The sequence below is a fragment of the Gymnoscopelus braueri genome (assembly GCF_963280865.1).
Source record: "Gymnoscopelus braueri genome assembly, chromosome: 18".
In the NCBI taxonomy this organism is placed as follows: Eukaryota; Metazoa; Chordata; class Actinopteri; order Myctophiformes; family Myctophidae; genus Gymnoscopelus; species Gymnoscopelus braueri.
This window is the reverse complement of record NC_137618.1, coordinates 37,169,149-37,180,577: the sequence shown is the minus strand read 5'-3', so window position 1 is coordinate 37,180,577 and position 11,429 is coordinate 37,169,149. Positions and strand designations below refer to the sequence as shown.

Here is an 11,429-nt window from a genome sequence, read left to right as displayed (position 1 = left end):
CTCCTTCCCTCACTGACTCACTGACTTTTTCAGTTTTAGTCTTTGTCAATATCAAAATGTTTCTTTAAAAATAGCTATTTTCTTTTTTATCTCACCTCTGACTACCCCATATTACAATAACAAACTAAAACTAGACGCGTAGCAATTCTGGGAAATTGCAAAGTGTGGTCGCGGGCCGCGGCCGCCGGGACTCAAGGAATACGCCTGGAGGAATACCGTCGGAGGCCGCGCGACGTGCGATTCGAATTCGGTGCCGATCGGATCCCGCGTTCGTGACGCGTGCCGTTTTGATTTGAGGAAATAGGCCCCTCCCACTAAAGAAACAGGCCCCTACCACAAATGTAGCAGGCCAATGACATCATCATGTCACTCCTGAGATCACTTGCTTTTCTTTTTGAGAGAACTGATCCCTCCAAAAATCATGTTTTTGCATCAAACGGTTACGTTTTGTGCATTTGTGGCGCCCCCTATGGGTCAAAGTGGAAATGCTTTTGGGAATTCGTTGAGTAAACCACCCTCGACATGTGATTTAAATTTGGGATTGACCGGACGTTTCGTTCGTGATTTCTGGCATTTTTGGTAAAACAGCCCCCTCCCACTAACTTTGGAAGCCATTTACGGACGAACGGTAAGGACTATCAAAATGCCGTTTGGATAGGTTTACCGCATGGGCCCAGAGATCATGTATACCAATTTTTGTGAAAATCTATCCTGACGCAAATGGGCGTGGCCTATATGGGAAGTTGCGTCATGACCCAAGGAATCTAGGGGAACATTTTTTTAATTTACAACCTACGGTTCAAGAGTTATAGGCCAAAAGGTAAAGTGGGCTGTTATAGCGCCACCATGTGGCCGACTGTGTGATTCTTTTTTTTGTAATTTTGCAATACACTATTAACCTCCCCTCCAAGTCTTGTAACTGTAGCCCTTACGGTTTCCGAGAAAAAAATACTTGAATGGGAGTTTTTGCAATTCCCATTAAAGTGGATGGGGAAATTTAATGCACTAATAATTCAATATCAAAAAATCTATCCAGACGCAAATGGGCGTGGCCTATATGGGGAGATGCGTCGTGACCCAAGGAATCCAGGGAATAAATAAAAAATCAAAATAAATTTTGATTTTACGACCTACGGTTCAAGAGTTATAGGCCAAAAGGTAAAGTGGGCTGTTATAGCGCCACCATGTGGCCGACTGTGTGATTCTTTTTTTTGTAATTTTGCAATACACTATTAACCTCCCCTCCAAGTCTTGTAACTGTAGCCCTTACGGTTTCCGAGAAAAAAATACTTGAATGGGAGTTTTTGCAATTCCCATTAAAGTGGATGGGGAAATTTAATGCACTAATAATTCAATATCAAAAAATCTATCCAGACGCAAATGGGCGTGGCCTATATGGGGAGATGCGTCGTGACCCAAGGAATCCAGGGAATAAATAAAAAATCAAAATAAATTTTGATTTTACGACCTACGGTTCAAGAGTTATAGGCCAAAAGGTAAAGTGGGCTGTTATAGCGCCACCATGAGGCCGAATGGTGTAATATTTGTTTCAATAATTTGGCAATAAACTATGAACCTCCCCTCCAAATCTGGTAACTCTAGCTCTTACGGTTTCTGAGAAAAAAATACTTGAATTTGAGTTTTTTCACTTTTCCATTAAAGTGGATGGGGAAATGTAATGCACTAATAAATCAATATCAATAAAACTATGCAACCAATCTCTTAGCAAGGTACAAGCAGTCGATTCCCGGTGAAGCCGGTCATTATGACATATGGCACGAAATTGGGAAAAATAAACTGTGGGAGGAATAGCGAATAAGAAAAAAGTTTATCTAGAAAGAATAAAGTCGGTAGAGAACAATAGTCTGGTTGCCCATTCGGGCAACCACACTAACTAACACTATAACTAATAAAACTTAGGACAAAAAAAAACTAGGACAAAAACGAAATAAAAACTAATTTGACACAACTTGACGCAGAAGAACAGACCAGACCAGACTGTAGTACACAGATCCACTTTTTCACTTTAAGAATTAAATGAACACTCATATTTGTGTCCATCTTTCTTTAATCTCTACAGGCCTACCTAGTCTGTAATTTTTATGTGCGTGCATGCACATGCGCGTGTGTGCGTGTGTGCACGCGTTTATGTTGTGAATATCCGTCCCTGCTAAGCCTAACAAGGCAGAGCAAGGCCCAACTTAGATTAATCGATTGTTGATTTCTCTCCACTTATACTCTGATCAAAGCTTTTGAGCTTGACAAGAAATTGGACAGTAAAGCAATTGAAACATCAAGATCAAGAGTGGGCATCCAGTCTACACAACATCAGCTGAGGTACAAAGGGAGAGGGAGGCAGAGAAATGGAGAATGGAACGATGTCAAGAAACAAGCCCCTGAGTCTGTGCCTGATGAGAGGATTCTCCGATCAGAGCATCAGTGTCAGCCTTCTAGTTCCTGCCACAGAGCTGTTAGCCTACATCCAACCAGCTTCCAAGGCTCGTTTGGAAGAAGGAGGACGTCTTGAGATCAGCACACAGCAGTAGGGTTATTATTATAACATAACTAGAACTAGAATCGAAGAAATAAAAAATATCTAACTGAAACTGTATTATGTGTTTACAAAACTGCCCTTAGTAAATGGTGCATTTATGTAGCGCTTTTATCCAAAGCGCTTTACATAGATTGTGCATTACATTCACCCATACATTCATACACCGATGGCAGAGGAAACCATGCAAGATTCATTGGGAGCAATTAGGGATTCAGCGCCAACAGTTTTAGTGTTTTTCAGTACAATTATACTGAAAATAGCCGATCAACAAGCTCACAGCTTTCGCCTTTTCACAAAATAAAAACTGAACAAAACTGAAATTGATAAACATGAAGTCAAAAAAATTCAAAACTACTGATAATAACAGCATCACTCACCTTCTGTGTGAGAGTAACCCTCTGCGGTGACTTTCCATTGGATGAGCACCCCGAGGAGGGCAAGCACAGGCCACACCCCCAGGATGACCCAGGTGAACCAGCACAACGGCCTCTTCTGTGTCACCTAGGGGACATGGGTTACAATGACGTTTTTATTTTATATTTTTGTTTTTATTAAATTAAGGAGGAGGGTAAAGGTTATAAGGTTATTGCCAAACACTAAATGCAGGCATGCTATCTCAACTATGCATTGATTTCAATGTTCTATTAAACTGAAATGGATTGATTGATTGATTGATTGAATACTTTATCAGTCAAAAATATTGGTACAACGTACGTTCAGCAGAAAACCACATCCATTGAAATGTACTCCTTCCTGTTCACCAACCATACCTTCTAGATAAAGGCCTTGAAGGGGTTTATTTTCCAGTAATGCCTGCCTCACTGTATATTATCAGGTTTTCTACATGCTACTCGTAAGCAAAATAAAAAAAATAGTGATTTAAACTGCAGAATTCAGCTATTGACTGTCAACAAACCCATGCAGCTAAGCACCACTGAGAAGTTATTGGTAACTCAGTTACTTAAGGGCTTGATGTACTTAGTTGCACGCTGTGTTGCACACCCAAAATCTATAATCTATAAGCACACAACGTGTCCCACTGCTACACATTGTGAGCTAGAAGATCTGCTATTTGCGCTGCACAACTACGTGTAACTCAGGCTTTAGTCTCTCACACTGCATAGTTCCTTGCCTTTTGTACACAATAATTCACCAAATGTGAACAGTTCAATAAAGTAGTCAATGCTATCTAATTAACACTCACTTCCTCCCAATGCCACTACCCCTCAACACACACACACACACACACACACACACACACACACACACACACACACACACACACACACACACACACACACACACACACACACACACACACACACACACACACACACACACACACACACACACACGCGCACACACACACACACACACACTCAATCTAACTTGAGTCATAGTGCACTGAGCGTAACAACTCAATAAAGAGATACGTGCTGCTAAAGGTAATTGTGTTAAAAAACACCCACACATACAAATGAAAGGTTCTGTATTTTCACACACAAGCACGGACATGCACACACACACACGCGCACACACACTTACTTTAAGCCTCTCGTAAACATAGTGGACCAAGGCGAACAGCTCAATGAAGTAATCCACGGTGACAGTGATGATGGCTGAGCCAAAGGTGGCCGTGGACAGGGTGACAAAGCAGCGTTGCCATTGGAGGGTGAGGACGGCGAATAGCGTACCGGAACCCAGCAGAATGCCCAGCGGAACCCAAACCGTTTTGGGATGGTAGAACTCCTCCATCACCTTGAAGAAAGATGAGAAGAGAGAGAGAGAGAGAGAGAGAGAGAGAGAGAGAGAGAGAGAGAGAGAGAGAGCGAGAGAGAGAAACAGTGATGTTGATTTGGGATTCAACAAGCGGCACTTATGTATTACATTTTTTGTCGATAAAGGGAAAAACGGAGAATGGAGATAGTAGAATACAATAAAAAAAATAAGAGCCATTATCTGGTTGCGTTATCGGATGAATGTCATTCAAATCAATGTGTCGTTATTTAGCATTTAGCATTGACATAAACAATGTTTCATTTAAACGCAAAACAACAAAAAAGTATCACTGTAAAATCCTCTCTATTAAGTTCAATTGGCCACAATAACCCTGGTGTCCCTATTTTGGGCAAAGTCACTATAGTATAGGCAAAATGTTTGACAACATTCTCAGATATGGTGAAAGTAGAAGATCTACAAGCTGACATAGCAGCACATTGAGAGCTTGTACATTGACATTTGTCGTACTAAGTATATAGGGCTGTGCCTGCAACCCACTTTTTTATGGGTCATGATTAAACATCCCATCTGTAAGTGTCCTAAAATTTATTTTATTTAATTATTATTTCAAAGGTTTAAAAAAAACAGAAAAGAAAAAAGAACTAGCCAATCTACAAGTTCTCAAAGCGTCGCTTTGCGATGCGTTGAGAACTTTTTTTGCACTATTTTTTAAAATAGGATTAATAATGTATTTTTTCAAATTCAGGCTCAAACGTGTCTTTTGGATCTCGAGCCGTAAAACATTTGGGGAGCCCCCCCTGAGTCTAGCGGTGTCATATATACTCACAATCAGCGAAGCCACCCCAAGTAGCAGTCCCAGCAGGAGGCCGACCATGAACAGGCCGACGCTGCGGACCAGCATGGTGACCAGCCCACACAGGGTGCCTATGCCCAGGCCGATGCCCACGGACGCCTCCACGCTCAGCTGGGTGTCCATCACCCTCTCCTTGTAGCACAGCATGAAGATGACCACCGAGCCGAACATCAGGCCCGTCAGGAACATCACCGCCTTGAAGCATCGGTATCCTGGAGCCCAGCGGAGGAGACAAAACACACACAGGTACAGAGTTAACATACAGCAATGAGCCAAATACATATTCATTCGGGGGTCCTTGACATGAAAAAGTTTGAGGAGCATTGGCCCACGTTTTCAACCAGCTTCCACTGAGCTGTTAGCCTACATCCAACCAGCTTCCAAGGCTTGTTTGGCAGAATGAGGACGTTTTGGGAACAACTCGGCAGCATCACTCACCTAGTGAGTCTTAGAGAGTAGAGTAGCCCTCTTACACATGTTCAATGGAATGGAAAGGAAGTCAAATCAAAACCAACTGATTAGAATGAATTGAATTAAAACTAAATTAAATTAAATCATTCAACATGTACAGTTTATGCCTGTTATAGAAACAAGCTTTCCTTGAAACCCTGGCAATCTGAAAAAGAGAGGCTTATAATACAGACGGACAGGTATGGCCAGGCATGCAGGCATGTGCAAACACACTGAGCTGATATGATCACTGTGCAGCGAAACAACTTTATGAGCCATTCCATTTAATTTCATTTGAAATATTATGCTACACACGCACACACGCACACACACACGCACACATGCACACACACACACACACACACACACACACACACACACACACACACACACACACACACACACACACACACACACACACACACACACACACACACACACACACACACACACACACACACACACACACACACACACACACACACACCACACACACACACACACACAGAGCACAGTACACTATGATTTGTATTGGAGCTCAGCTTTCACTTCTCCCATTGACACAGTGGGTATATTGATTATGGGTAATATGGGCAGGGATCAATGTGGCTTAACAAAGGAACACGGTTAAGCTGGTCTAACCCCATCGATAGCACACTGCCTATTGTTACTGGCACAGCCACGAAAACCCACTTACAATGAGAGAGAGGGAACCTCTACTGTCCCCTGGCAATGGCTTGAAAAGGGGGCTAAAATACAGTACTGTAGGATGAAAGAGGATAAGCCTATGGACTTTTTCATACCGCACAGTATATATTCTTTACAGCTTTTACATACAGCAAAAGGGGGCTAACATACAGTACTGTAGGATGAAAGAGGATAAGCCTATGGACTTTTACCTACCGCACAGTATATATTCTTTACAGCTTTTACAGCTTACATACAACAATACAATATAGAATCATCCTCAATACAAAACGTCTCCCACTTTGTGACAAGCCTTATGGAATAAAACCTATACCATCCTCCTTCTATTCCTCAACCCTTTCCCTCCTTAGCTCTCTTTCTCTCACTCTGAAGGGCCGTTTCTCAGTTTATCTCCTCTTTATCCTCTCTCTCTCTCTCTCTCTCTCTCTCTCTCTCTCTCTCTCTCTCTCTCTCTCTCTCTCTCTCTCTCTCTCTCTCTCTCTCTCTCTCTCTCTCTCTCTCTCTCTCTCAACATCAAACTGTTATCTTTGTGTAATCAGGCGTTGCACAGCTGGGCCCTCCAATACACAGTCCTCTTCCTCAACCCATGTCGTCCATCCTTCCACGACCTCTCTCCCGCCGATTCTGTAAATCCTTTCAGGCCTCCTTCGTTTCCCTCCTCCCTTCCAATCCTCCACCTCTGTCTGTCCCTGGTCTGTTCTAGCCTGGCATGGCCAGACTAATATCACTGTGTAGATATTAGTCTGGAATCTCTGTGTGGAACCTGCATTTCCGAATTAAAAGGTGTCTCTGTTGATAAACCCGCCCCATATTTGCATACTGGGCCCTGATTGGTCCCTCACTACTTCGGAGGGAGTGAAATCCAATCACAACTGAGCGGTGCCAGACCAAATCTGCCGAGGGCAAGTGGCTGATTCATCTGGTTTCCAGGCTAGGTCTGTTCTGCACCTCCCTTCAGCAGTCCTCCTCTAGCCTGTTCTTCTTGCACCGCCATTCAACAGAAAAGCTTTAGTCAGGAAGTTTCCAGGTGTTGTGTTTATTTTGGATTTGGTGCAGGAGGCGGCTAGAATGAATGGACGTTTTCAATGGAACAATTCAAGCATTTCAAAATTGCATCATCTTTTTTTGTTAGTTTTTTTGATGCCTTGTCATTTGATCTATCAATGGTTAGAATTAATTTTCACTATATATAATAAAAATAATATTTAAATGCTATTTTGAGATTAAACCACTTAAACCCCTAGTATTGTGGGGAAAGCTTTCGCTGAAAATAGCAGATCGACAAGCTCACAACGCGACGCAACATGTTGCCTTGTGAACAGGGCTCAATACTAGGGTATTTTCAGTTTTCTGAGGGACTCCGGTTACCCATATGGGGTTTAAGTGGTTAAAACTCTTTCTGAGCCATCAGTTATTTTTTGCCTCTCCTTTTCCCTCACAGGCCTTATACTTGTTCTTCCCTTAGTCCCTCCACCATCCTCAGGCACCTCACTGTATTTATTCCCTATTCTTATCCTCCCAGTAGCCCCAGCCATCTTCCATCCCTCACTTATCCCCCCATTCTCCCAGTCCAGCCACTATGTATATACACCCTCACCCCATGCCATTGTCCATAATCCCTTGCCTTTCTCCCAATCCCTTGCTAATTCCTGATCCACTCATCTCCTCCTACCCCTTTTCCTTCCCTCCTCCATCCTTATCCTTATCCCCTCTTTCATTGCTTATTACTTTCCTCACTGTTCCTCCAGCTGTACCATTTCTTTACCTCTTTGGCCCTGTCTCTTTCCCCTCCTCCTTCCTCTGCTGCTATATACCTCCCTCACCTCCCAACCCATCAGCGACCCGTCTTACACAAATCGAATAGCTCTAATGTCGTATTACCCTTTATGTAAATAACAGCGGGTGTTTAAGCAGGAAATTTGAGCGGCTGAGAGCAAGCCAAACCACACTCTGTTACAGGTAGACTCAAGCACCAGAGCGGAAATCCATAACTCTTTGTCAAATCACAAAAGAAAAAGTGACTTTGAGATGTCCACAGATCACACGGTAGAATGTTCCACTCCCTGCCCCATGAAACAGCAATTTATTTGGTCACATAGCTTTGACATCCACTTGAGCGGACATGTAGCACTGGAAAACAGCAATACCGGCATTTCACTGTTTCTGAAAAATAGATGTCTTCAGTACAAACTGACAGAGAGAATGAGAGAACACGAGAGAACAAATTAAGACAGAGAGAGAGAGAGAGAGAGAGCGAGAGAGAGAGAGAGAGAGAAACAGGAACAATATGTGGAGAGAAAGTAGAGGATGTTTAAACTCAAATGATTCCTCTCTTGTTTTTAATGTGCAGTGACATGATGGGTTTTTGCTCTGTTGCTGCGTTTTGCAGGCGTTCATTAAACTGGCTGTTTTTGTTGTTGTTTTTTCTCATTAAATACTGTACATGGCAGTAAATTGGCGGTGAAGCCAGCTCGAAGCAGTTTGCTCTTCACACAGCAGCTCGTAATAACCCATTGGGACCAGCTGTGCACAAGTTCAAACATGGCAGAGTTGTAACATTTGACACCACCCGTGTATGTCTTGAATTACTCATTACTAAACTACAAGCATTACTAAACTACAAGCGGTTGCGTAAATACTAATTTGCAACAACAGAATGCCTAAATAACAACTGCTGGTGAATAATCCCCCCCCCACACACACACACCACCACCACCACCACCACCACCAGGGCAGCCCTGAGGTAGGTGTTAACCGAATTGTACTCATTAGCAGAACAGCATGCTATCACACATGCAATTTCATTATTCTATTGGTTTCATATAATTTTGCTATAGCGCAGTGGATATAAACTGTATCAGCTGTAGCTTGTGACACTTCAGAGTGTGGCACCCATAGTGCTTACTTTAATTATGTATTGATTACCCTTACAGTAATAATGACTTTTATGTCCAAAGTCATTAAGATAATGACTACTCACGGTAGTTAGCACTTTCTAAGCTTTTAGTAAGTCACTTGTGTGTATCCTTACTTCATACATACACACAATAAAAAATGGACCTGTCAGGGTCTCTCAGTGGTAAATTAAGTGGTAGATTAATACTGTATAGTTATATATAGTTTATATGTATCTAGTGCAACCAGGTCCAGACACAACAGGAGTATACAGGCAGCCCTAGTTCCTCATCCCAGACAAGTCTTTGTGTCTATGTGACTCATTCCCCAAAACCCTGCCGGCTGCAGTCATTTAGTTGAAAGACTGTAACTTTTTGTTAGAACTTTCTGTGTCTTGCTCACTAAAGTAACAGCAGTAGATTGGATGCGTGTCTTTCTCTTTTTCTTCTTGCAAGACAGCGGGCAGTCCGCTTAACTCAGAGTTTCTGTAGACTAGAAATGATGAGACAGATTCGGTGTTGGGGAGTTGTTACAGAGGGGTGAGCGAGGTGAGCCTAAAAGGGGAACGCTGCTGAATTTTGGAGATTTGTTTTCTTCCCAACACCTAATCGCACTAATGCATAGCCCTACGACGAAAAAAAGAAGTGAGAACGATGGAACGATCGAGTGACAGCTCTCAGGACGGCTTTCTGGTGTTATGGGGAAATTTACTGGCTCATAAAACAGTAGCAGTAGTATATCTAAAAAGGGTTTGGTGGCGGAACAATAAGCAAACATTTCATGACAAAACGGCAACGTCAGCTCCAAATTCAGAGCCAAATAAATCCCTTCCTTTTGACTCTCGACAAGCGATAAGCGAGATGAGATGAGAAGATGAGTTTTTGTAAACTTTCTTAATCTATGGATGCATAACTGTCTGTGTGCCAATAACTAGTGGATTCCCAAGTAAAAAGCATACTTATACAGAGTTATACACAGTATGTTTGGGGACTAAGAGACTAATTTGTTACTCGAGTCGTGTTGAGTTAAGAAGCGCGACAATACACATACACATCCCCTGTCGTCTCTGTAAATTGCATCCATATGTTAATTTTCACTTCACACTCACGGCAAAAGTTTGCAATTTACCCAGATACCTAATGCCTCTGGAAGATGCTTTTCTGTGCATAACTTATCTTTGACACAGTTAGTTGACTACAATCGTCAACAGCACCGGTTAAATTATGCCTTACAATGAATATAGTAACGCAATATATATATCCTTGAAAGAAAAAAGCTATAGAAAAGAGCTACACCAATCGCAGATCAAGGCAGTGTTCAATGTGATGCATTGTGAGCTTGTAGATCTATTTTCAGCTATTTGTTTTTATAGGGGTGGATGCGACATAGGGGCGCTAAGCTGAAAGTGGAAAGCAATTTAGCAGAGTAGGGCAGGTTTACTTGTGGAAGTCGGATATGAAGTTCTCGCGGTGTCGCAAACAGCAGACGCACCGCACCGTGGGACTCACCGAAGAAGCAGTAGATGATCCCAAAGAGGCAGCACATGGAGCAGACCACGGAGGGCACGATCTCATAGCGCCGCTCAATCTCCTGGTCACACCTCAGCCCCCCGTCGGCCCCGCCCAGCAGGCCTGGGGGCGGGCCAAACTTGAACGGCAACAGTTGAGTGGTTGACGTCATGGTGACTGAAGTGATGGAGGGCGGGGGGGGGGGGGTGGGTTTAGGGGCTGGGGCGGGGGCGGGGGGAGGGGGTGGGTTGAGAAGGGGGAGGGACGAGTAGGTGAGATGGGTTGGTTTGGATCAGGGGGACTTGTCCATTGAGAGGTGTCCACCTGAGAAAGAGAGGGATGGAAATAAAGCAGGTGGTGGAGGGGAGAAGGGAGTAATGGAGAAAGAGAAAACAAAACGAGTTATTGATTGTTCGTTCTAGTACTCAGCTATAATTGCTGACAGTGCATTTAGCGAGGTCTGTGATAATGACATACATCACAACACAAACCACTCTCATCACATAAAGTAGCTGCCATTACTGCATATTAGATGATGTCAGAAAAACGTGCAAAATGACCTCTCTTCTCCACTGTGGATATAAAAGGCTTTGCCACCTGCTTGACAGTGTTTGTCCAGCGGCGGTAAATGGACAACAGATGGCAATTGGCGACAACAACATTTTCATTAGAGTGAATTTGCATAAAATGTGCAGTGCTTGGACATTTGTGGCACTACTGC

The 11,429-nt window shown here is 43.0% G+C and overlaps 1 protein-coding gene across 1 annotated transcript in view; it reads right to left on the bottom strand.

The window, feature by feature from the left end:
* tmem198aa (transmembrane protein 198aa) overlaps positions 1–10,880 on the bottom strand; it is a gene marked incomplete at both ends in the record, with an annotated part of 18,193 nt that extends 7,313 nt beyond the window's left edge. Inside the window, 4 exons of the mRNA XM_080456435.1 lie at positions 2,932–3,055; positions 4,082–4,312; positions 5,121–5,359; positions 10,709–10,880. Of these exons, the coding sequence (XP_080312561.1) occupies positions 2,932–3,055; positions 4,082–4,312; positions 5,121–5,359; positions 10,709–10,880 (766 nt within the window). The remainder of the gene's footprint in view (positions 1–2,931; positions 3,056–4,081; positions 4,313–5,120; positions 5,360–10,708) is intronic.
* Positions 10,881–11,429: the final 549 nt, after the last annotated feature.